Raw genomic sequence first — 27,289 nt, forward strand, 5'->3', positions numbered from 1 at the left:
AAGTCTGTAGAGCCGTCTTTGTTAGAGGTGTGCATTGGCACTACCCTCACGATTCAATTAGATTTCACCAGGTTACGATTTGATTCTACGATGCATCGCGATACATCACAATTTTCTATATTTCTGCAGCACATGGCAAAATTCTGTCAATACAATCAGTCAGTTATACTGAACAACATTTTGTATTTAGAATTATATTACATATAATGTTAAATATACAGCATTTTCGATTATGTCAAGTTGCTGGCGGGCAGGCGGGCGGCTGACCTTTGGACAGCGGCGGTTGACGGTGCGCTGGGAGTCGAAGTAGGTGATGGCCTGGCGGGGGATGTCCACGCTGACCAGGGACCAGTGCACCTCCAGGTGGATGGGGATGAGCAGCAGGTCCTTCTGGAAGATATCCACCTAGGAGAGAGAGGACAGATTAGTGACCAGGGACCAGTGAACCTCCAGGTGGATGGGGATGAGCAGCAGGTCCTTCTGGAAGATATCCACCTGGGAGAGAGAGGACAGATTAGTGACCAGGGACCAGTGAACCTCCAGGTGGATGGGGATGAGCAGCAGGTCCTTCTGGAAGATATCCACCTATAGGAGGGAGAGGACAGATTAGTGACCAGTGCACCTCCAGAAGGATGGGGATGAGAAGCAGGTCCTTCTGGAAGATATCCACCTATAGGAGAGAGAGGAGAGAGGACAGATTAGTGACCAGGGACCAGTGCACCTCCAGAAGGATGGGGATGAGCAGCAGGTCCTTCTGGAAGATATCCACCTGGGAGAGAGAGGACAGATTAGTGACCAGGGACCAGTGCACCTCCAGGTGGATGGGGATGAGCAGCAGGTCCTTCTGGTGAAATAGTTCTCTGTCATACACTGTGATTAATTCACCTTTTGTTTGCCGAGCTGCATATCCGGTACCACTTAAAGTTTTATACCCTCTATAATTGGTCCTGTAAATAACATACTTGATACAGTCTTTTCCCCCCCACTCTCTCCCAATTCTCTTTGCCTAATTTTGGCAAACGTTATGCCTGAAAGTATCAAAGGTAGCAGATCGGAAAGCGTTTCAAGCTTGAAGATCTGTAACTTTTGCATTTTAATGGTGAAAAGCAACAGTTTTAGACATATAGACGATTTTACACAGGGGGGCTCTCTGTGTTCTTGTTGATTTTAGTTGCTCCATTTTGGCAGTGATTGTTTGCCTTTCATTCCATTGTGAACGTGTTTGGTAACAGGGTTTCTGCTGATCGCTCAGAACGTCAAAACATGTATTTTTCTATCGAAAAAAGAAAAGGCCTTAAAATGGCTTAAACACCAGTAAGACTCCCTAATCGGGAGATAAGCGACCGTCAGATCCATGTTGATGTTATGACTTTAGAGATACTGTGCACCGCTTTGCGTGATTTTAGGCCAAAATCTGTAGGAGCAGTGTCCAAACATGTGTTTTGCAAAAATCAGCCTGATGGTGGCACTAGCAGAGGGTCATGTGAGAAATGAGGGGTGGAGGTTGTGATTTTGCCATCCAAGGAGTGTGTTCTGATTATAAACAAACGTTAACAGGAAGCGTGTGTGTTGGAGACAGAAAGTCCACTTACATTTTTCGTCCACCGTTTGACTCCTTCATAACCCTTTGTCCTCAGCTTGTCATAAAAGAAGCTGTTGAAGAAGTGAACCTGAAACACAGAAAAAAGCAACAATCTAATTCTCTGACTAAAGGCTCATTTATGCATTTATAAAATCAGTATCATGTAAATATTATCTATGGGTTTGCCATTCTGACATCACTGTGATGTCAGGGGAACCACACCAACAGAATCCTTTTTATGCCCATATATGGAGATCCCTGATGTCATCAATATTATGCCCATATCTAACAGGACTTCATATGGGAATGCCCTTGCCCATATATGGAATGCACATCGGCCACATACCACACCAACATAATCCATATATCCACCTGTTTCCGTGAGAATTTACTGTAGAATTATTTGTGGGACACTTCCGGAGAACAGCAGACATACAAGCTCACGTCGCTTCGCAGATGCAACCGTTGTGAGCTTGTAGATCACTCTTGGCACATCACAGCATATCTAGTCCATATACAGTACATGGATCTCCATATATGGGTACCAGGGGTCTCCATATATGGGTAACTGGTCCGATATACATCACTGGTAGTCGTTTTCTTTTTTTAAAATAGGCATTTCAACCCCCTCCCCAAGGTGCTGGGTCCCCTTTCTGACACCTCCACCCCCTTCTACCAGATACAAACATAATCCTCTCCGTGAAGCCTCTACAGCTCTTCACCTGGGCCAAGGTGAACGACTGGGGGTGGGAGGTGTTGATGGCCGGGTAGTTGAATTCAATGGATTGCATGTAAATGTGAGGACCACCTAAAATAATGCGACCCCCAGTCACGCTCCATAACAAAGCTGTCAGCCACAGAGACTGCAGTGAGATGGGCCATCAACCAACTGATTCTTGCACACTTTTCACAAACGGTCACCAGACACAAAACCTGGACCAAACAAAAAAAAGAATTGTGTGTGTGTGTGTGTGTGTGTGTGTGTGTGTGTGTGTGTGTGTGTGTGTGTATCCCTCCCTAAACAGAGAATTCCGTGGCAAAATAACTATGGGAATCCTAGACTATTTAAAATGTTGGAATTTAGCAGATCGCTCTTCAATCTTCAATCAATCGGTCGTGGATCTAAACCTCTCAATGTGTTGAGAGCTTGTAGATCAACCATTTTCACTATTTGTTTGGGGGCAATAAGAGTAAATGTTTTAAAATGTTTGCCTACCATATTCCCAAAACAGGGATGCCATGTTTTAAAGTGGTTAATGAATGAATGGTTGCTTCACATTAAAAGGCTTATCTAAATTATAAAACTCATCACATTTAGGGCATAGACTGCGATGAAACCAGATGAATAAGCTAAAACAATTCATATTTGGGGACACATATATGAATATTTTTAGGTTAAACGTGAACACTAGGGGGTGGCGGTTGAATATTTTGTTTGCTGCGCTTGCAGATCGGCCTTTTTCACTACTTCTTAAGAAAAAATCTAATTTGTGGAGTTTCTTAGGTTTTTCTTTGATTTCTTCATGAAATTAATTGGTTTTAATTCATGAAAAACAGCTTTTTTAGGTAATGTTTTTTGAAATTATTTTATATTATATTTTGAATGATAATAATTTAGAAACAAAATATAGGAATCAAAAAACAAAGGGACCAATACAAATCTGTCTGCGGCCCACAATTGACCGATCGCTATGCCCCTCCTAAAGCCGTGCTTGCCCAATGCCACGTTTAGCGACAGGTTACTAAGGCGGGTGCCTTGGCAAGCTGCCATGGCGGCGTGCAGCAATAGCACCCAGCTGCAGACTAACCTGCCACAAACAAACGCACGTCCAGGAAGAAAACAATAGCCTATACTAAAGTCAGATTAACGTGGGTTTGTCTAGGTCAGTGCAATCCGTTCTGTTTTTGTTTCAGTGTTTGTGACACGGAAGCGAGTGGGTGGGACGTTTGCGAACGAATCGAGTCTGTTGAACGACTCTTTGAAATGAACGATATGATTCGGTTCACAGTAGGGAGCCGTTCCTTTCTAATGAACAGTGGTGGGAAAAGTACTACATGTCTTTACTTAGGTAAACATATCAATACTGCAATCAAGTTTGGAATGTTATTAATGTACTAGAGTAAAAGTAAAATAGTATTGGTTTCAAAATGTACTTAAAGTACCAATATTAGAACGTACTCATTATGCAGAATGTCCTGTTTCACAGGTTTTCCAATGAGTAAAATGTAGAAAAATCATTTGCAAATAGCCGATCTACAAGCTCACAATGCATCGCAACGTGACACATTGTGAGCTTGTAGATCACCTATTTTCAAATGCCAGAAATGTATTGGCCAAAATGTATAGGCCTATATGGGTGGAAGTGATTTACAATCATAATCAAAACCTACAAAGTAACCAGTAACTAAAATGAGCCAGTCTTTTGAACGGCTCTTTGAAAGGAACGGATCTCAGAGATCCGGTTCACTTCAAAGAACCATAAATCCCACCTCTATCTAGCAGCCAGACACCGATGCGCGCCGCCATGGCAGCTTGCCAAGTCAGCTGCGTTAGTAACCTGTTGCTAACTTGGCATTGGACAAGGACGGCTTTAGGAGGGGCATAGCGATCGGTCAATTGGGTCCCGACCCAGTGCTTGGGAACCACTGCCTTAACCCATTACTTTAACCATTATTTTATGCTTCAACTATTAAAAAATAGCAGATCTACAAACTCACAACGCGCGTAGATCTGACATTTTTGAAAAATCTTGAACATTTGTTTTTAATATTTTTGCCCAGATTCCATAAATGTCCTAATTCTAAAATCAGTGGTTCTCAAACTTTTTTCATGTCACGGAACCCCAAAATGACATGAATTTGGACACATATCTGCTATTTTTTAAATAGTTATAGCATAAAAAAATGGTTAAAGTGGTTCTGGGGCTAAATGGTTCAAATGACACCCATGGGTCAAATGGCTGATCACCAACGCAGGGCGGCAGCCAGGCTAATACACAAGTCTATCTGGCCACCAAAATGTCACAGACACGCACAAGGCCATCCGCTGGCAGCTTCTTTGATCCTTTTGTTAGACTTGGGGAGGCGGGAGCCAGATGGCTGTACCCCCGTACAGCCATCTTTCTCCCCTCCCCGTTTTGCATAAAGTCCCATGAGTATAAAAAACCCACAGACAGTACCCACACACAGTACCTACACAGGCAAGCAGTGACAACCTCTTATAACTTGACCATGGCTGAAGGTCCGGCGCAAAAGAAACCGAAGACGACGCATAATTTCCACCTGGCATGGGAGCATGACTTTTTGTTCACCTCGGCAAACGGACAGACCATATGCCTCTTATGCCATCAGGCGGCGGCCTCGCCAAAACGTGCTGAATTGGCGCGCCATCATTCCACCATGCACGGCGAGTTCATAGACGCCTATCCGTTCAACAGCGCTTTGAGATGGAAGAAAATCGACGAGCTGAAGAAAAGACTCGGGGCTCAGCAGCTGCTTTTCGCCGCCACAGAAACGTCCTTCCGAATTAGCCACGCGTTGGCTCGGCGCCAGAGAACGTTTGCGGACGACGGCGAGATGCTTAAAGAAGCGCTGAACGTCGCGGCCGACAGCTTGTTTTCCGACCTTCAAAACAACGAGGAAATTAAAGCGAGGACGCAAGCCGTGCTGCTCGACGCAAACACCGTAGCCAGGAGAGTGGAGTGTCTGTCCGAAGACGTGTCCCGGCAAGTGTTAAAAGACTTGTCGAGCTGCGAATACTTTTCACTGCAGTTTGACAAGCACGCCGACGCCACAGACGCAGCCCAGCTGGTCGTGTTTGTCCGGATGGTTTTCACCGACTTCACCGTCAAGGAGGACTTGCTCGCCTTCATTCCGTTGAAAGAAAGGACCAGGGGCGAGGACGTGTACAACGCGTTCAAGGACTACGTGCGCGAGTACAAGATCCCCGTTCACAAAATCGCATCGATGACGACGGACGGGGCGCCGGCCATGCTCGCCGTCCGTTCAGGATTCGTCTCGCTGTGCCGGAAAGATGAAGACTTCCCGCCGTTTGTGAACTATCACTGTGTGATACATCAGCAGGCGCTGGTGGCTAAAGCGACCGACATGTCACACGTGGTGAACGTGGTCGTTAAAATCGCCGACTCGATCTTTTTATTGGACGAACTGGACTTTGCGTATCACGGAGATATTCGCGCAGACGTCAAGTGGCTCAGTCGGGGCAAGGTGCTGCAGCGTTTCCTGGATTCACTGCCAGAGATCGCTGCCGTTCTCAAGTCGAGGAACGAAGAGTGTGAGCCGCTGTCCGACGACGCTTGGCTATTGGACTTGGGTTTCCTCGCGGACATGACGGAGAAGGTCAATGATCTTAGCCGACAAATGCAAGGGAAAGAGCAAGGCTTCAGTCCCATGCTCGCCGCCGTCACGGCGTTCAAAGCCAAGCTGGGCTGGTGGAGCGCGCAGATACGACACGCGAGGCTGACACACTTCCCAAACCTCGAGAAGGTGTCACAGAACCTCGCGGACAAAGCCTCTTTTCGTCCCGAACGGTTCTGTGCGCGGATAGAAAAACTGACGTCAGAAGTCGACCGTAGGTTTGTGGAGGTACAGGGCGTGAGCCGAGTAGTGGTTTTCGTAATAAACCCTTTCCTCAATGTCGACGTCGAACAGCTGTCGGTTAAAATGCAGGAGTTGTTTGCGTTGCCCGCAGGCGGTCGTCTTGACAGGGAGATTGTTGAAATTCAACGCGACACTGAGCTGAAGGCCAGAGCTGAGAGAAAGGAGGACATTTGGCCACACGTGAGCAGAGAGAAGTATCCCCTGATCGTGTCTTGTGCACTCAAGCTGTGTGCCTACTTTGGCTCAACCTACTTGTGTGAAACGGCCTTGGAACAAATGAAAATAATGAAAAAATCCAAGTCTGGAACTGGCATGACAGACTCTCATCTCAACGACTGCCTCAGACTGGCCATCACTAACTATCAACCAGATTTCAAAAGGCTTGCAGGTGATGTACACGCACAGCTGTCTCATTAAAAAGGTGGGGTGAAAAGTATCATCATATCTGTAAAAAAAGTTTTATGTATTCTTTTTTTTTCGGCAGGGGGGAATTGAAATGTGAACCAACATATTGTGATTGAACTGTTTAGACTAAATATTGTGCATTGCTGCGAAGATATCAGTAATAGAAAGGCATGTCCCTGTGTGTTTAATTTGTTTCATTACAAAGACAAAATCTAACCAAAGAAATGCCCCAGCTGACTGAACCCCTTTCTCCTCTGTTTCTGTCTTGTCATGTAGACGCCAGTGTCTTTTGATTCCCCATTTTTAAACCAATCCAGTATCTTTAATTTGTACACTGCGCACAAGATGATGCTACAAGAAACGGCTGCTTTTTCTAACTACCTGCCATTAAATGCCCACAACTCTACAACTACAACTCAACTTTGGTGGTGCTCTTCTTATGTTTAACTTTTAATCCACCAGGCATTGTGTGTCCTAATATGCCTCTGTGTTTTTGGTCTCAGAATTAAATGTTCACATACCTTCTCTGGAACAGAATCCATAACCAGGTCACCATACATGTTCATCACCTTGAGAAAACACAAGCAGACTGTCAGCAAATGTGGCACAGAGGAATGGGCTCAAAAAAATCAAACCTCGGTTCGAAGTGGAGCGGTGAATCTGAGCAGCTATACCCTGTGTGTGTTGCTAAATGCCTAAACTGTAAACTGTAAACTGTGCCTGTGAGTGAGTGGTGAGTGTGCCTGGCCTGCACAAAACAGCGCCCCTCCTTTAACTAGTGTGTTGTGTGTGGCCACTCAAGGTATTGCCAGGCTACGGACACGGCCAGCCAGCCAGCCAGCCAGCCACCCACCCAGCCACGGACATACCCACGGACATACCTGTCTATTGGGAGCGCTTTCACCGCTCCAAAAAAAATACATTTAAGTTTCTAACAGTGTAAAGATAAGGGAATGGCCTCACAATACAATGTTTCTAACAATCCGGACAGTCTCAAGCAAAGGTGTCACTGTGAAAGAACACATATCACTGTTTTGGGTCATTTTTATGAGCAAAATCAATAGCTAAAAACAATCTAAATTATATCATAGCAAACATTTGATTAATGCCAAACCTTTTCCAAAACATTTGATTAATGCCAAACCTTTTCCAAAACATTTGATTAATGCCAAACCTTTTCCAAAACATTTGATTAATGCCAAATCTTTTCCAAAACATTTGATTAATGCCAAACCTTTTCCAGGGCCTGGAAAGAGACCAAATATTTCCAGGATTTTTTATGACTGAACATCATGCAGACAGGCTATGAATCAGAAGGGACATTTATCATTTTCCCTTTTCGCTGCACAGTTAAAAACGAACACATCAAAACGATCATGTTCACGCCCGCCCGTACCTGGTCGTTGAGCCAGTTCTGTCCGTAGAGCGTGCTCAGGTCGTCCATGGTGAGGACGTGGCGTTTGTAGTTGACGCGGAACGTCCGCACGAGTGCCGTCCCCGACGAGCGCTGGAAGGACTGGATTAGATGCTGCACCACCGCTTTCCTGGGGAGGAGGGAGAGAGAGATGAAATGTTAGAAGGCAACATGTCATTAGGTCGAAAACCCTTTTTTAGATCGACCACCAAACTCTAACCCAAACCCTAATCCTAACCTAAGTAAAAACTATGCCCAACTCTAACCCTAACCCTAAACTTAACCTCAGTAACCGTGACGCGGCTGATTATCTAACCTGCCGACGCTCGCGGGTGATTATCTAACCTGCCGACGCTGTTCGACCCAACGGGAGTTCGACCTATGGGGCAGTCCCCATGTTAGAACTGCTTTTATAGATTTCATCTTTTGCAGGACCACATCTGAAACAAGTCTCATCATTACGCTTGAATGTGTCATCCTTTGAAGTTATATTGCGATTTTACTTGTATATCTCTTTTACCAAAATCAAATCAAATTAACTGCAAATCAAATTAAATAAACTGTATTTTTGAATTGTCCCATTCTAATCAAGCCACATTCCCTTGCATTTCTGTTTTGGGCAGATACAATTAACTAACTTAATTAGATAGTAACAGGTAAAATTCTTCAACATATCCTAGGCCTATATGATAGTTTATAGAGGCCATATGCTAGTGTTGCGCACGCAAAATAGCCAATCTACAAGCTCGCAACGTGTTGCATCGCTACACGTTGTAAGCTTGTAGATTGCTGTTAAACCCAAATATATTATAAGGCGAGGTGTTGAGATTCTTGCCACTAAGGGTCTAATATTAGAAGCACCGCCTCATATAAGGAGTAATGTTTATAAAGTCTTCCGATGCAGAATGGAAGCGTTTACATTCCACAGAGCACTTGCACCGTCCTAACCAATGCTCACTGAAAGAAGCCTGGAACACTTCCACTGTCTCTTATCCATGGCTCACTGAAACATGGCCCTACACGGAGACATTATGACCCCATGCACACTAGGGCATTCACGAATAGTGATTTTCAGTATTCTAATTATTCAACCTCAAAGTATTCGAATAGTCGAATATTCGACAGGACTGTCCAAACTGTCAAATATTAAGTAAGCAAGAGGCGAACATTGTGAAAATAGGAGATCTACATGCTCACAACGCCTCGCGTTGCGAGGCGTTGTGAGCATGTAGATCTGCTATTTTAACAATATTCGCAAACCGAGTCACATTAAATGTAATACCTACAATTCCAAGTGCTTGTCAGGGTGGGGGGTCCCCAGTTCAAATATGTTTATTTTGGGGGTCACGGCCTAAAAAGGTTTGAGAACCCCTGGCATTAACAAATTCATCCACCAGGGGTATTGACAACTCATTCTTATGACTTCCTATCTAGCCAAGCATTATATACTATATATATTTTTAAAGAGAAAACAATAAATGTCCTACATGGAGACATTATGACTCCATGTACACTGGCTTCATGTCTTGTTCTACATGGAGATATTATGACCCCATGCACACTGGCTTCATGTCTTGTTCTACATGGAGATATTATGACCCCATGTACACTGGCTTCATGTCTTGTTCTACATGGAGATATTATGACCCCATGTACACTGGCTTCATGTCTTGTTCTACATGGAGATATTATGACCCCATGTACACTGGCTTCATGTCTTGTTCTACATGGAGATATTATGACCCCATGTACACTGGCTTCATGTCTTGTTCTACATGGAGATATTATGACCCCATGTACACTGGCTTCTTGTCTTGTTCTACATGGAGATATTATGACCCCATGTACACTGGCTTCATGTCTTGTTCTACATGGAGATATTATGACCCCATGTACACTGGCTTCATGTCTTGTTCTACATGGAGATATTATGACCCCATGTACACTGGCTTCATGTCTTGTTCTACATGGAGATATTATGACCCCATGTACACTGGCTTCATGTCTTGTTCTACATGGAGATATTATGACCCCATGCACACTGGCTTCATGTCTTGTTCTACATGGAGATATTATGACCCCATGTACACTGGCTTCATGTCTTGTTCTACATGGAGACACTATGACCCCATGCACACTGGCTTCATGTCTTGTCTTACATGGAGACACTATGACCCCATGCACACTGGCTTCATGTCTTGTCTTACATGGAGACACTATGACCCCATTAGGCCTGTCCTCTAAAAATCGACGAATCGACGCGTCGCTTTAAGCCCCGGGAATCGACGCCAATTGTTTGAGTCGAGGAGTCGAAAATATATATTTTTTTTATATCACCAGTTAGCCTACTACTGCGGTTAGGTACACTGCTGGACTGGTGTCATGTACATCCAATTGAGAGATGTAGCAATTGGCGAACAGTTATTTATTGTCTCGCACCAGCGAAGGGGTGAAAGTGAGACGGAACGGCCAGAACCGCCGCATCGTTAAAACATTCGGAGCCGGGACGGTGTTCCGTTAAGAGGAGAAGCACGCTGTCAAAATCCCATATTAAATAACCTGCCACAGCACAAACGCACGTCCACAAAGTAATTAAACAATCTACTAAAGTCAAATTAACATACACAAGTGTAGGCTACAAGTTACATTTTCTAATTAAAGTGCTTCTGAATTGTTCCAGTGTTGTAAGTAATCCATGATGATGTTTGTTTCGCTGTGTTTGCGTCCACATGTCCACACTGAGGGCTCTAGCTGGGAGCTGTGCCTCCCGCTGTTTATGATCCGTTTCTGAAATGAATCCGTTCTCGACACTGACTCATTACTCTGTCAGTGCTCTGTGTCCCGCGACTGCGGACTGGATCCCATCGTTCATTTAAAAGAGCCGTTCAAGAGAGCGGAATCGTTCGCGAATGTCTCATCTCTACTGCACGGCACGCTGCAGAGAGACGGGGCAGGGTTGAACAGCGGAGATGTTTCATTTGTTTTAACGGTGTGTTGTACATTAACATTGCTATGCAGATAACGCTTTTGCTCGCGCACCGATATCACCGAAAACACCGTGTATTCAATCATCTTGACGTTTAAAGCAACACTTTTTTTTCTTTTTTTTTTACACAAAGTAGTAGACTATAAAACGATTCGTCGACGCGTCGGAATGAACCCCACGACTCGAATCGACTCCAAAAATCCCGTGTCGAGGACAGCCCTAGACCCCATGCACACTGGCTTCATGTCTTGTCCTACATGGAGACACTATGACCCCATGCACACTGGCTTCATGTCTTGTCCTACATGGAGACACTATGACCCCATGCACACTGGCTTCATGTCTTGTCCTACATGGAGACACTATGACCCCATGCACACTAGGGCATTCACGAATAGTGATTTTTAGAATTTGAATTATTCGACCTCAAAGTATTCGAATATTCGGAATTCGACGGGTGAAATATCATATTTTTGTAATCTAATAAATCATTAAAACGCTCCTTTGTGAGCCTTAAAAACAACCAGCAATTTACGGGTTAACCTTTGTAGGCGGGACAAAATGCGTGGTTCGTGAAATAACAGCCATCGATTGGCTGTGAGAGGTTTTCACTGGTGGATGCGGACCTCAAGCAGCAGAGAGACCACAGACCTACAATGCACAATGCGTCGCGGATAGACGCGTTGTGAGCTTGTAGGTCTGCTATTTTTGACACGCTGCACTGTCTTACGACTGAACATAGCATAAACATGCTGGTGAAACTTGTGATGAAAAACGAGTTCATTTTACTAGGAAAACTCCGAAAATAACTGTACAAGCCTATCCTATCTATGTTCAACAACAACCACATTTATAGCCTACTGTCCATCCTTTGTTCGTTACAAGCAGTGTTGTATTGTGAATTGTTTAGCCTCGGGATTCAGGCATTATAGTGATTGTTTGATGGGATGCACGCTATGTTAATGACTTCACACGCATGTCGTTAACACGCTACTTAGCAGGCCATTAATATGTACCGAGATTCATTCCAATGTTAATGAAGGCTGGTGTGACTCGAGTGTCGACCAGTACAACAGCCTTATGATGGGTTATGATTGCATGCTATAGTATAGAAGTATACAGTATGTAACACAAGCTTTACAAGATCATCAATTCCACTCCAATCCGTGTCGCGAAACTCTCGACCCGTTATCATAAATAAAACGCCGGACGCTTGTACCTTTATGGTTTAAAGAGGAGATACATTTGAATATGAAGCATGACATCAACGCGGTCCGAAAGAGCTACTGTAAAGAGAAGGGTGTCCTCTAAACTGGATATACTCGGCAAGAGGAACAAAACTCCGCAGCAATAAAGTAAAGTAGCCTAAAGTATTACACACTTTTGTCAGCAACGAGCATTGAGCTTGCTTGTTCTAGAGCGCCCCTCCCCTCCTACACTGAGTGACTGTGTCATCTATAGTGACGGGCCAGCCGTGTATGTCGGCAGTCGGCACATCAATCACATAGGCTAGCCACTACAGTGTGGTTGGATTTGACAACAATCAAACATGAATGGATTAGGAGAAATACTAACACCAGAGCTCACAGCTGCATGTCTGCTGTAGAAATATTGTCACGGCTAAAAAAAAAATAAAAAAATAAAAAACGAAAATATTAAAATTAATTTCGCCGAATTTTCGAATAGTGATTACAGTAATCGAATAGTGTTTTGATATTCGAATATTCGGTGAATGCCCTAATAATGCACACTGGCTTCATGTCTTGTCCTACATGGAGACACTATGACCCCATGCACACTGGCTTCATGTCTTGTCTTACATGGAGACACTATGACCCCATGCACACTGGCTTCATGTCTTGTCCAGCCTGTTTGTGCCAAAGTGTTTGCGTATCAATAGCACCTGTATTCCTTAATCACCTGGTAGAAGTGCTTTTGTGGCAAAACATGGAGTAATGTGCAATCAAGAAATGCTCAAATGGAATTCTTTTATATTGACAATTTGCTCATGCAACTTGCTACTGTTGATATCCTTTTTCAGGGCTCAGGGCACCCCTGTAATCACACTGTTCATTTTTAGAATCTTATCATTATGTCATATTACACTACGTAAATATGCAAAACCTTCCCTCTAAGATACAGTAGGCCTATGTCCCAGGGGAAAACTTGAAGAATACCCATTTACATAAGAACAGACAGAAAATAACTTTATACTTGACGTTGAACGACTTGAACCCCCACATCCTTAGACTGGGGGGAAACGTTCCCAAAAATAGCCGATCTGATCTCACAACGTGACACGCCGTGAGCTTGTAGATCAGCCATTTTGGATGAAGAGTTGGGGTAGATGGAAAAAAAGAACTATTCAAGTACAGTCCAACTCAGGTCTGTTTTACTAATAGCATAGAGGGTCAAGGCGGTTAAATTGAAGTGATATTGATGAATTCCAAATAATTTAGTGTCCAAAAGTATTCTGTGGCACCCCTGGACTTTTGAGAAAACTTGTAGTATCCAAGCGTGTTCACGACAACATATTTTAGTCTATTAATAATGACACGCTCAAACACTGAGAAGCCAGGTTTTAACAACATGATGAAACCACAAACGAAAAGTGAAAGGTGTGAACTCCGCCCTGAGGCGTAAAGAAGAAGTTTCACACACAGTTCATGTAGAAAAAGCAGAAACCCTGCTGGCCACATCATCATGACACAACCAAATGTATGTTTAGGGCCAACTTCTGGGAGAGAGGGGGGGGCGATTGGAGAACAAACAGGAAAGACTAGAACAGTTCTACCTGGAGGCCTGTGTGCACAGAACCCCTAAATTAGGCATCTAGTAGACGCTCTTATCCAGGGGTAAACGCCAACGGTTGCCCAACTGCCCGTGGCAAGTAAATAAAACGTTTGGGCGAGGTGGAGTTGGCTTACAGGTTGCCCGGCTGGAAAGTGCATTCTGTCTTCACTAAATATACAGCATCTCACAAAAGTGAGTACACCCCTCTCATACTGTATCTGCTAATATTTCTTCATGGGACAACACTGAAGAAATGACACTTTGATACAATGTAAAGTAGTCAGTGTACAGCTTGGATAACAGTGTCATTTTATTTATCCCCTCAAAATAACTCACATACAGCCATGCCTAAACTGCTGGCAACAAAAGTGAGTACACAGTGAAAATGTCCAAATTGTGCCCAGGGGTCAATATTTTGTGTGGCCACCATCCCTTTCCAGCACTGCCTTAAACCTCAGCTCCTTCATTAAATTTAGGCCTAGAATTATTGAATTCTTTAACCAGTGAAAAATAGCAGATATACAAGCTCACAGCGTGGCACCTAGTGCCGCGAGCTTGTATATCTGCTATTTTTGAAAAAGTGTAAAAAATGTGTGCAAAGCTTTGAATATATGCATTTTCAAAGCGAACGTTTGTAACTCAAATTTTGCTTCTGGGGGGTCCCTGGAACTGGATATTTTGAGATGGGGGTCCGTGGCCAAATACGGGGTCCTTCACATGAAAAGGTTTGAGAACCACTGACATAGTAGTCTCTCAAGAACATTCTCAAGCTCCATTTAACTCATTTAGTGCCACCCCTTTCACCACTAGAGGGCGCCCAGTGGCCATAGAAAATCCCATAGAGATATGCTGGTATATGCAGAAGCCCTGCAGCCATGACTTGCCTGAACACTTTCCTTTGTGCATGTACAGGAAGAGGATGAAGTTAGCTTGAAGTTAGCTATTGGCTACCAAGCATTTTAGAAGCCTTATTTTCGTCAACTTAGCCATGATTAAACCTTGCACACCTCATGCATGGGAAAAAAACAGAGAAGAATGAGCTCTAAAAAATCCAATGCAATCCTGGATTGCATTGGAATGGATATGTGCAGTTTGTTCACAGCTTTCAAACAAAAAAATCCGATTGGAAATCCGTTCAGGCATTCTTGAGATAATCGCCATTATGTTTTACATGTTATGTAAACAAACATGGCTGCCCTGTATGTTAGATGGGGTTGTATGGGGGTGGAACATGCAAAATCGCGATTGAAATCATGTTCACCAGATTTGATGGGGTCCAAAAAAAAAAAAAAAAAAAAAATCAATTTTTTTTTTTTCAAAAGCCGAACTTGTTCGGGATCGGCACTCTGCGATACGATAATAAAGCCGAACTAGTTCGGGATTGGCACTCAATGAGTTAAGTGAAAAGGACCTTTTCTTTGACGATGGCTGGCCAGATTGCTGACATAGAAACATAGGTTTTTTTTTTTAAAAACCTTAGAAGGATTCAAAAGACACTTATAGAATCGGGTCAAAATTCAAATTTTCACGATTTTTCAAAAATAGCAGATCTACAAGCTCGCAGCGCGGCTGTGAGCTTGTATATCTGCTATTTTTCACTGGTTAAAGCATTCAATAATTCTAGGCCTAAATGGGTTAAGGCAGTGGTCGTCCTCGAGGTGTGTTTGGGGCCGTTATCATGATGGAATACTGCCCTGCGTCCCCCGTTTCCGAAGGCTTCAGCATGTCACAGTACATGTTGCCATTCATGGTTCCCTCAATGAACTGTTGTTTCTCCAGTGTTGGCAGAATGATAACGTTAACACACCAAGCATGTTTCCAGACCTAAACCCTATTGAGCATCTGTGGGGCATCCTCAAATGGAAGGTGGAGGAGCGCAAGGTCTCTAACACCCACCAGCTCCGTGATGTGGTCATGGAGGAGTGGAAGAGGGTTCCAGTGGCAACCTGTGAAGCTCTGGTGAACTCCTGGCCCAAGAGGATTATAGCAGTGCTGGGAAGTAATGGTAGCCACACAAAATATTGACACTTGGGCCCAATTTGAACATTTTCAGGGGTGTACTCACTTTTGTTGCCAGCAGTTTAGACATTAATGGATGTATGTGCCGGTAGTTATTTTGAGGGGACAATTAATACAATTACACTGTTATCCAAGCTGTATACTGACTACTTTACATTGTATCAAAGTGTAATTTCCTCATTGCGGTCCCATGAAGAGATATAATTAAATATGAGAAGTTCTGGTTGAACATGACCTAACCTGTGTGGCTGTGAGAAGTTCTCGTTGAACATGTCTTGCAGTTTCAACACCACATCGTCGACGTGGACGGGGATCAGACTTCCATACTGCTGTAAGGACTCCTCCAGGATACCTGCACACACCAGGACGACAGGGAACAGGAATTAGCAGACAAGTAAGCCATTCACCATGAGAGGGAGTGGGTTGTTGGCTGATTTACCACTCTATCAGGGTTGTGGCACGAGGCGAAGCCGGTTGTGCCACCAACCCACGACCCTCGAATGGTAAATTGCTTTTCTACCACTTCTACCATATAGAGAACACAGTTGTAACTTGCAAGGTTATTTAGTTACAATCACTGCAACACAACAGTGGGCGGGGTCCATGAGCCAACTCAAGGTTGTCGACTGATTTACCACTGTTTTAAGCCAATCAGAATCCAGTATCTGAACATGATAACAAAAAAAATGGTAGGAACAGACAAACGGATGGTCAATGACTGAGTTCATTCACTTTTAAGACATCACACATGCAATGCGAAGCTAGCCTGCTTCCAGACCATAGACCCCGCCCAGGCGCCCACTCTCAGAGTGGACTCTTTCTCTGGTCTGGAGCTGAGTACATGAATCGGCATTGAGTAACCAAAAACTGCGGCTGATCCAATGAGCGCGGGGGGTGGGGGTGGGTCTAACGAATATCCAGTCCGCGCAGCAGTTGAAACGATTCAAACGAAGTTCACACACAAAGGCAGGCTGAGGAAGGAGCACACACACTCGCGCTGATTTCACCAAGCTGTTAATGTTGATTACATGTTTCTGGTCACAGTTCTGTGTGGAAGCAGTCACTGGCACAGACAGACACACACACACAATCACACACACGCACTCCGCGACCGTGCGTCACGTCCACCGTGCGTCGTGGACACGCGTGTGCACGCTCGCAAAAAAAGTCCCTCCCCCGTAAATCGCTCATAATAGGGCACAGTTTCAGACTACTGTGTGAGCCGAGTCTGAGATCAGGCTAATGCGAAGCTGTAATATTCATGTCCATTTCTGTCTCAGTCTTTCAATGGGGCAAAGTAATTACAAAGAAGGTGGCATGGCATCTCTAGTGAACAAAGCAGTTATTTGAAGCTATCTGCTACAAACGACTATTGAAAGTATAGCGGATTGTAGTTTTACAATATTATATTTTCAGTATGTTTTGTGTACTGCAATTATGAATCGAGTTTCACACATTGTTGCAACTAGGACAAACACCATCTTGAATTTGTACTATAATGTAACGGTTGGTGCCTTGCTTGGTTTCCTCAGCCATCGATGTTTGAATGTGTGTGTGAATGGGTGAAAGTAAAGCACAATCTCTGTAAAGTGCCTTGGATTAAGGTGCCATATAAATGCACCATTTACCATTTTTATAATACTAGGATAAACTCGGGCCATTACAGGAGAATTAGTGTCACATATTCACATCAACTCAAGACAGAGAGACAAAGTGTGTGTGTGTGTGTGTGTCTAGGGCTGTCACGATATGACATTTTACATGACGATTCATTGTCACTCAAATAATTGCGATTAACGATTAAATTGTGTTTTTGTCGTTGACAATTACATTTCTGTTTGGCTTTTAGGCTTTGAAGTTGCAAATGACAGATATGACACATAACCTAAATACACAAAGAAATTACTGACATATTTGACAACTTACCACTTAAAAAAATAACATTGATAGTGGAAATAGCCGATCTACAAGCTCACAACGCGTCGCATCGCGACGCGTTGTGAGCTTGTAGATCTGCTATTTCCACTATTTTTGACTTTTTCCCTATTTTTTTAACATGGAAAACGATTATGACGATTATGAAAAATAATCGCGATCATGTAAAATAATCGCGATTAGACGATTATGTAATAATTGTGACAGCCCTATGTGTGTCTCTCTACCCACCGGTCACACAGCTCATGTGCTCCTCGGTCAGGGTGGTCTCGGCAGGCTTCTCCCTGACGGCGGGGTAGGAGGAGCTGTCCTGCTCCCTGCGTCCTCCTCGAGGACCCCGGCTCTGCTCCAGGCCGTTCACACGCTCATCTGCAGGGAGGAGACGACACACACATCAGGGGTTGACACCAACGGCTGCCCGACTGCCCGTGGCAAGTAAATACAACATTCGGGGGCAACAGTGGAGTTTGCTTTCAGGTAGGGCTTTTCGAATTGGCCTAAAAATATCAATTTTCGATTTCGAAGAATACATATGAGATGATTTTATTTTTTTCACGCGGGAGACCCGGGTTCGAAGCCGGGTGGGGAGGTTCGGATCACCTACGTTACATGAGCACACGTCAGTCCATGTTCGCTCAAAGAAACAACACGTCATAGAGAAATTACATCAATTTGTTGTCAGACTCTGGCTTATTATATTACAGAACCTTGTCGTGCTTTAGGAGGACGGGGCTGTGGACTTTTTTTTGCCACGTTCAGTGCTCTAATGAGCGAGATCCATACCAGAATTACCCTAAGTGAAAATCGATTTGACAATTTTTGTTTAATCTTCCAAACAAAAAAAAAATATCTGATTTCAATTCAACATCGATGAATCTCCCAACCCTACTTTCAGGTTGCCCATCGGTCAAGTGCATTAAATATTATTGGCCATTTACTGTATGAAGAACAATGCAACCTTTTTACAACTAGCAGCAATGCTCTCAATAATGCAGTTGCTCGCCAAAAAAACATCGCTGATAAAGTGGGATTGTGAGATCAAAAGGTTTGAGAACCCACGGTGGTGGACCCCCATCTCAAAATATCTTGTTCCAGGGACCACCCAGAAGAATATATTTGAGTTGCAAATGTTCGCTTTTCAAAAGATATATTCAAAGATTTGCATATAGCTTGTATATCTGCTATTTTATTATAGTCAACCCATTTAGGCCTAGGATTATTGAATGTTTTAACCAGTGAAAAATAGCAGATCTACAAGCTCACAGCAAGGCACAGAGTGCCGCGCTGCGAGCTTGTAGATCTGCTATTTTAGAAAAAGTCCTGAAAATGTGTGGAAATCTTTGAATATATGCATTTTCAAAGCGAAAGTTTGTAACTAAAATTTTGCTTCTGGGTGGTCCCTGGAACTAGATATTTTGAGATGGGGGTCCGTGGCCAAATAAATATAATTTTGGGGGTCCTTGACATGAAAAGGTTTGAGAACCACTGACATAGTAGTCTCTCAAGAACAGACTGAGCTCCAGTTAAGTGAAAATGACCTTTTCTTTGACGATGGCAAGCCAGATTGCTGACATAGAAACATAGGGTTTTTCAAATAATCTTAGAAGGATTCAAAAGACAGTTATAGAATCGGGTCAAAATTTTTCTAAAATAGCAGATCTACAAGCTTGCACTGTGAGCTTGTATATCTGCTATTTTTCAATAGTTAAAGCATAAAATAATGATACACAATAAAGTGTACCCGTTCTAAATGGGTTAGAGCATAAAATAATGGTCAAAGTGTTTCCCGTCCTAAATGGATGAATTGGTGAGTGCAGCCTCATCTTCCAATACCTCTGTCGGAGCCGCTGAGACTCTCGTCATCGTCCACCAGTGACAGTCTGTAGCGCCGCTTACTGCCCCTCTTCCTCCTATGCTGCTGCCGCACCCTGTCCCTGCGGGGGGTCCAGGGGGACTCCCCCCTCCGGCGGTGGGCACCCCGGGTGCCCGCCCACTGGGCGCGCTGGCGCCAGCTCTTCCAGTTCTGCGACAGGCGGAAGCGCAGCCCCAGCTGGGCGCGGAAGCGGCGCTGGCGCAGGATGCGGAAGCCGTTGAACCTCCTGGGCCCGACGGCGCCCACGGAGAAGAGCTGGGACACCGAGGAGGAGGGCGTCATCGACGACGACGAGCCCGCCGCCGCCGTCGCTGGTGGCTCGGACCGCGGGGCGATGCCGTTGACGTCTTCCTCGTCGTCGATGTTGATGTGGCTGTCGCTCAGGGCTGTGGAATAAATGTGTTTCTTAGATTAATCGTGATGCGACAAGGACGATTATGAGTCGATTCAAGAATGTCAAATAATTGAGCTTTATGATCAAATCGTAGCCCTCTGAATCGAATCGCCAGGAGCCTAGATATTCCAGCCCCTAGTCACTCACGATTATGACATTTTAAACATGACGATTGACTGGTCACACAAATAATTGCAATTAACAATTACCGGTAATAAAAAACGGCTATACAAAATATTTTTCTCATACATTTTGAACTCAAGAAATGGAACTTTCTGCACAATGAGTGCTTTTACTTTTGGTACTTCAAAGGCAGTGTTTCTCAACCAGTGTGCCGCGGAGCTTCGTGAGCCCTTTTAAATTTGACAGTGAAGTCACGATTTAAGGACTTTTAAACCATTTTTAATACCCCAAGAAAGAAAAGGAAAAAAGTCCATTACTGCATCAAAAGTAATCAACAAACTATATAAAAACTGGTAAAAACATTGGCCAAATTGTAAAATAATAAAAGAAAGAGGCAAACATTTTTAAAATAGCCACACACACCATATATATCTAGGTGTTCCCTGGGATCTTTTGGCTATGAAAAATGTGCTCTGGCAGAAAAAAGGTCGGGAAACACTGCTTTATAAGTATATTTCTTTGCCAATGCTCAAGTAAAACAACATTAGAGTACTTTTTCTAGCACTGCCGAGGCTGTGGTTCTGCTGGAGGCTGCTTGGGTGGTGCTGCTGGTGGTGGTGATGGTGGTGTAGAGGGTGGTGGTGATGGTGGTGGTGCTGAGGCTGCAGGGGGACGGAGGAGGCCTGGCTGGTCTGAGGCCCCGCCGCTGCCCCGGGGAACTCTGGCACCTCCCACTCCAACTCCACGTCCTCCTCCTCCTCTCCTTCCTCAGGCTCCTCCTCCTCCTCCTCTCCGTCCACCCAGCCCTCCATCTCCCCTTCCTCACCCTCCTAGGGGATAGCGAATAATCCATTCATTTGTTAACGAAATGAACATCCACCACTCACTTAGAACTCTGTTTGATTTTCAAAAATAAGGAAAAGGTCACGAGTTAAGGGTTACCAATGGTAACCAGGTAAACAGATGCTTGCTGCGGGTGCTTGTGAAAGACGCTGGCGCATACGTCATGACTTAACGCCCCCCAGAAGCAACGTGGACCGTCTATGCTCCATTGACTCCTATTTTATGCTGTAACATAAAAACGGATGGATCTTTGAATAAGGCGATAATGCGCAAATAACGCCGAAAAGGCAGAGAGACGCTCTTTTTCGCACTCGGTGCCGCGCAGTGAGCTTGTATTTCTGCTATTTTTCAACAGTTAAAGCAGTCAATAATTCTAGGCCTAAATGGGTTAACCCATTCAGGCCTAGAATTATTGAATGCTTTAACCAGTGAAAAATAGCCGATATACAAGCTCACAGCGCGCACTGTGAGCTTGTAGATCTGCTATTTTTTGAAAAAGTCGTGAAAATGTGTGCAAATCTTTGAATATATGTATTTTCAAAGCCAACGTTTGTAACTAAATGTTTTCTTCTGGGGGGTCCCTGGAACTAAATATTATGAGATGGAGGTCCTTGGCCAAATAAATGTCAGTTTGGGGGTCCTTCACATGAAAAGGTTTGAGAACCACTGACAGTAGTCTCTCAAGAACAGACTAACTGAGCTCCGGTTAAGTGAAAAGGACCATTTCTTTGACGATGGCTAGAGCCAGATTGCTGACATAGAAACATAGGTTTTTCAAAAAACCATAGAAGGATTCAAAAGACACTTATCCACCTTTTTCCGCGGGAATTTACTGGAGAATATTTTGCACCACACTTCCGGTTAACAGCAGACATACAAGCTCACGTCGCGTCGCAGATGCAGCCGCTGTGAGCTTCTGCGCAATGCACGATGGGATGTTGGAAAGTTGTGGATAGAATCGGGTAAAAATTCTAATTTTCACGAGTGCCGAGTGCCGGTGCCGCGCTGTGAGCTTGTATATCTGCTGTTTTTCAATAGTTAAAGCATAAAATAATGATACACAATAATGTGTAGCCGTTCTAAATGGGTTTTAAGCATTCAATCAATTTCAGATGCACTGTTCCCATCCCTACCTCGTCCTCTTCATCGTCCTCTCCCTCCTCCTCAGCCTCCATGGCGTCCATCATGGCCTCCTCTTCCTCCTCTTCATCATGGATCTCCTCCATGCCTCCGATGATGCCCTCCTCCTCCTCCTCCTCGTCTTCCTCCTCCTCCTCGATGTACTCTCCCATCCACACCTTGTCCTTCTGGGCCAGCTTCATGCTCATGGGGCTGGGCACGCTGTGGACCCCCGACTCGGGGTCTATCAGGTGGTCCCCGGGCAGCCCTCCTGCAAACACACACAGATTAAAGTTAAATTAAAACGGCCAGGTTCTAATCTGCGATTTGTGGGAAAAGTGTGAAAGGCCCCCACAATCCTAAATGATACTTAACTTAAAGGACAACTTTAGTTTTTTACAACAAGGGTTCATATTTTAGATTGTAATTAAAGAATATAAAAGACAAGTGTTAAAATTATAACTTATTATAATTATAACCTAACTTTCTATGGTTTTAGAGATTCTTATTTCAGTGGTTGGGGGCATGCGGTTAGGGTTCAAGTGGCTAAATATGTTATTTTACACAGCGCAACCTTTCATGGTTGGATGTGACTTATGGAGGCCAGAAGTGTTACTGTAAATAGCAATAAAGAAACTGCTGGCTTATTGTGTCTAAAAAAGACATATTTAGCCACTTGTACGCATGCCCCCATGCGTACGCATGCCCCACATTTTTGCACGGTAAACGCGATAAAACAATAGAACGAAGCAAATGAAAACATTTTAACACTCACTTTCTCTTTTCTCTAATTACAATCTAAAATATGAACCCTTGTTGTAAAAAAAACTAAGTTGTCCTTTAAGGGTTAGGAATTTAATTAAACTCTTTGTTGAATGAAATTTCTTTCTCATCAAAACATTCCCTCGATTTCAGTTACGCATTGTAACTGGTGACTGAGTGTGACTGAGTGAACCTACTGGTGACTGAGTGTAACCTACTCAAAGGTCCGACTATAACTCCAGACTGAAAGATCTGTTCCCCCTTATCCCTTCCAGTGAGAGGCAATGCCCCAAACATTGATTCCCATCAGTATAAAGACCTCAAAACAAGGTAAATCCCCCACACAATAGCACTGTGTTTAGGAAACACAGAATCAGAATTACTTTAATCATTTTACATACGCAGTATGTAAAATGATGATGTTTCAGTAACATTGCTCCTGCTGTTCCACATACTGCCAAACCAGGTGAGGAAATCACAGACTTCAGGCTTTAACCTTCACTTCCATGAAACATCCGAGACCATTGTGGTTTTATGGGAAATTATATATTGAAGCAATAAGCCATGCAAGGCTTGTGGTTACCTGGTATTTTACACCGGCTGAGAGGCGTAGGGAGACACGAGGTGCAGCAGAGTGTCTCCACCCCTCTCGGTTGGTGTAAAATACAGTTAACCACAAGCCTCGCGTGGCTTATTGCTTTTCTAAACCGGTTACAATATGGCAACATGAAAAATCATGTTGTACCAATTGACATGTACCAATTAAAACTGTTCTATGTCACTAATAATTCTCTATAAGATCTGCTCTGCAAGAAAGTAGTACCCAGCTACAAGAAAGTAGTTCCCGGCCTGGCTGCAGAAACAACACACTTGTTACTTGCAATCAAGTTCTCTAGTCTAGCTTCACAACACTGTGGAAAGAAATAACACACCTGGGTTTGATATAAACTGATTAAAGGTGTGGGTTATAGTCTCACATACCACTGCAATTAAAGGGAAACCAGCCAATCAGAATCAAGGAATGGAACTAGCCATTTCAGAAAGTCTCATATACCACAGCAATTAAGGGAAACCAGCCAATCAGAATCAAGGAATGGAACTAGCCGTTTTAGAAGGCTAGTTACACCACTTCAAAAGCTCTAATCCAGGGGTTCTCAAACCTTGTTTATGCCACAACCCCATATTATGAGGGATTTTCTTTTGCAACCGCACCGACCAAACCTTTTTAATCCCTTTCTAGCCATCCTAGTCTTCATTTATACTCCGTCACCACCACCCAAACAACATTTAAGCTCTCGGCTGCTTTTAAAACCACAAACCACAATTTTGTTTTTGTTTTTATGTCGACCTCGACTGAACTTCTGCTTCTACAGTTAAAGTAACCATAATTCTGCAGCAATTATCATCTCTAAAATCATTCTGTTTAAGTGTCTGGTTACTGTACAGTACGTCGTCCTGTGTGTTCCATCTTCCCTGGAGGATACAGAGCCAGCTGTTGATCATTATTTGATTAGAACAGCCTCCACAGATGTGTGTTACGAGTCTGGATAGATAGAAAAAATATGCCTGCTTAGTTAGGCGATAATAACTTCAGATTTAAGCCCGATTATATTAGTGTGTGGGTGCTACAAACACCACGAAAACAAGGTCACAACGTGTCGCAGTGTGACACCATGTTGTGAGCTTGTCGATCGGCGAATTTTTGACAAGGAACACGCATCCAACTCGGATGTCGCATTCCTAAGATAAAAAAATGTATTATAGTAAATCTACACCCATTGATTCTGGATGGGGACCCAAATACAAGGCTCTGGATGGGGACCAAATACAAGGCTCTGGATGTGGGCCCAAATACAAGGCTCTGGATGGGGACCCAAATACAAGGCTCTGGATGTGGGCCCAAATGCATTTGATTGAGAAACAATGGGGGTACATTTACTTGACCCTTGGGCCTTGACCCTAAATTTACCCCCATTGATGCTGACCCGTCCCCATCCAGGGCCTTATTTGGGTCCCCATTCAGAATCAATGGCGGTAAATTTACTATAATCCTTTTTTTTGTATTAGGAATGTGACAAATACAAAAAAATATTATTAAACTCAAGTCTCCAATAGAAAAAAAATGTCATTTTGGGGGTGAACTACTCCTTTAACTACTCTGAATGGCAAGGGGTATTTCTGCAAGACGAGGGTTAAGAATTAGAAATAATCAAGGTGATGTGTATTGCGTTTCTCTTTTGCTGAGTGACTATGGTCTCAATGCTGTCTGTTGTGTCGCGGAATTTCCGTGTCCGTGCATTCACGGATAATGCATGCGTGCGCCAAGATTTCCTTCAGCTCAACAAAAGACAAAACCCAGATAATCGTCTTTGGTGGTTAAGGAGGGGAAAAAAAGAAAACGTTGAGCCAAACAAACATCTTGGTGTAATTATGGATTCAGATGCAACCTTTTAACAGCCACATCAAGGCAACAACAAAACGACAAGCCTATTTAACGTCTTGGAAAGAGAGCAAGAATTACACGATTCATGTCCAAACAAGACGTCGAAATAAAACATTAAATGTCTTTTATCTGCAGCAGGTTAGACAGATGCCACAGGTTAGACAGATGCCACAGGTTAGACAGATGCCACAGGTTAGACAGATGCCACAGGTTAGACAGATGCCACAGGTTAGACAGATGCCACTCAAAACAATCTCTCTGACGGCTACAGCAAATGCTCATTCAGAATGCAGATGCTTACAGAGTTCCAACTACAACTAAGAAAGCTGAACAACACATTTACACTGATCAATTCTCAGGTCTCTACGGTGAGTCGTAGAATGACTGCTGCTCATCTTAGGCCAATATTTGGAGACAGGATTTTAGAGCCAATACACAACTGACTTGCTTCCATGACCCCTCCAAACATCCCAGGTCATCTGGGACCGCTCTGCTAGCGTTTCCCAGAGTTAGAAGAACAAAACATGGCGAGGCAGAGTAAAATAGTTTGCAACAAACCTCTAGAGAATCTGAATAAACCTCTAGAGAATCTGTATCATGCCACACATACAGTAATTGTAATTGTGCAACAAACATAACACAGGAGCGGAGACTTGCCTATCAATTTTTATTAAGTTCTCCACTTGTACTACTTCTACTTCCACGAAAAGGAAATAAAAAGGGTCTTTGTTAAACCGCCACAATTCTGAGGAGTCTACCGTATATACTGCTTACATTCTCTACAGCAGGGGTTCCCAAACTTTGTTGTCTCAGGGCACCCCATAAATATTTTCTTTAATCTGAGGCACCCCTACATTATAATTTTCACTCCCAGCACCTTATATTTATAGCATATCGTCGTTATTGGGTGGAAACCTTGTATGTCCAAAACCGTTCGTTTTGTATTTATCATCTATAAAATGTACTAAACTAGTGAATACAGCAGATCTACAAGCACTAGATGGGGCACCCCAGGGTGCCCCATCACCCACTTTGAAAACCCCTGCTCTACAGCATGGGGTCCGGGTGAGGACACCCATGGGTCCTTGAGGGAGTTCCAGGGGGTCCCCAACTAAATGTTAGATAGTCAGGAACCAAATGGACCCTTACGGGTCTGTAATTCAGAGTAGAAATGGCTTATAAGTGTCAATTTGGGGGTCCTTGACATGAAAAGGTTTGAGAACCACTGCTCTACAGCCCTTCAGACCAGAAGGACATGCAGACCTTCAGAACATAACAGTGAAGCTCACAGGACATTGAGAGGACATCTCTTCCCACAGGACGACATGAGGACATTTTCACACGCCATCAACAACCGCATCCCATTGCAGGCGGAGAGGGGACTGATCTACAGTATCTGACCGCATGTGGCACCACAGTGGATTCATGCATGCCACATAAATTAGGCTACAGCAGTGCTTCTCCACCAGTGGTCCGGGGACCACTTGAGGGGGTTCCAAGTGGTCCCCAGCTAAATGATGGAGAGTTGCTAACCAAATGGACCCTTAAAGATGGTCCATTATTTATTCTGCATTTGAGCCACGGACCACGATTTGACTCAGACCCAAAATGTAAAATACACTCTTGAGAGTGTAACATGGAACTACGGGTCCAATTGGTTTCATTTTACAATCTCATCATTTAGCTGGGACAGGTTTTAGCTTGATCACAGCCCCCTTTGACCGGTAACATGTCATTAGGTCGAACACCCTTTGGACCACCAAACTCAACCTAACCCTAACCCTAACCTCAGTAACCGTGACGCGGGTGATTATCTAACATGCCGACGCTGTTCAACCCAACGGGAGTTCGACCTATGGGGCAGTCGCCCTTTGATCTCCGTAATACAAATTATAAAAAGGATAATAAGTATAAAAAGTGCTGATTTTACATGTGGGACATCTTTCAGTCCAGCGGTAGCAAGACTAGCATCCTCAAA

The 27,289-nt window shown here is 43.8% G+C and overlaps 1 protein-coding gene across 2 annotated transcripts in view; it reads right to left on the reverse strand.

Moving 5' to 3' along the window:
• The window catches only part of LOC308298196 (uncharacterized protein), a 39,172-nt gene that overhangs the window by 4,483 nt on the left and 7,400 nt on the right, over positions 1-27,289 (reverse strand). Inside the window, exons 3-11 of one of the 2 annotated variants that reach the window (XM_080741751.1) lie at positions 22,121-22,377; positions 20,698-20,974; positions 19,588-20,013; positions 17,986-18,123; positions 16,060-16,171; positions 8,004-8,151; positions 7,129-7,176; positions 1,593-1,670; positions 268-405 (exon numbers count right to left, since the gene is read on the reverse strand). In XM_080741751.1, the coding sequence (XP_080597877.1) occupies positions 268-405; positions 1,593-1,670; positions 7,129-7,176; positions 8,004-8,151; positions 16,060-16,171; positions 17,986-18,123; positions 19,588-20,013; positions 20,698-20,974; positions 22,121-22,377 (1,622 nt within the window). Of the gene's footprint in view, positions 1-267; positions 406-504; positions 770-1,592; positions 1,671-7,128; positions 7,177-8,003; positions 8,152-16,059; positions 16,172-17,985; positions 18,124-19,587; positions 20,014-20,697; positions 20,975-22,120; positions 22,378-27,289 lie in introns of those variants that run through there. The other variant, XM_080741752.1, reaches the window with a different exon arrangement.

The sequence above is a fragment of the Nannobrachium achirus genome (genome assembly GCF_963921795.1).
Source record: "Nannobrachium achirus genome assembly, chromosome: 14".
Classification (NCBI taxonomy): Eukaryota; Metazoa; Chordata; class Actinopteri; order Myctophiformes; family Myctophidae; genus Nannobrachium; species Nannobrachium achirus.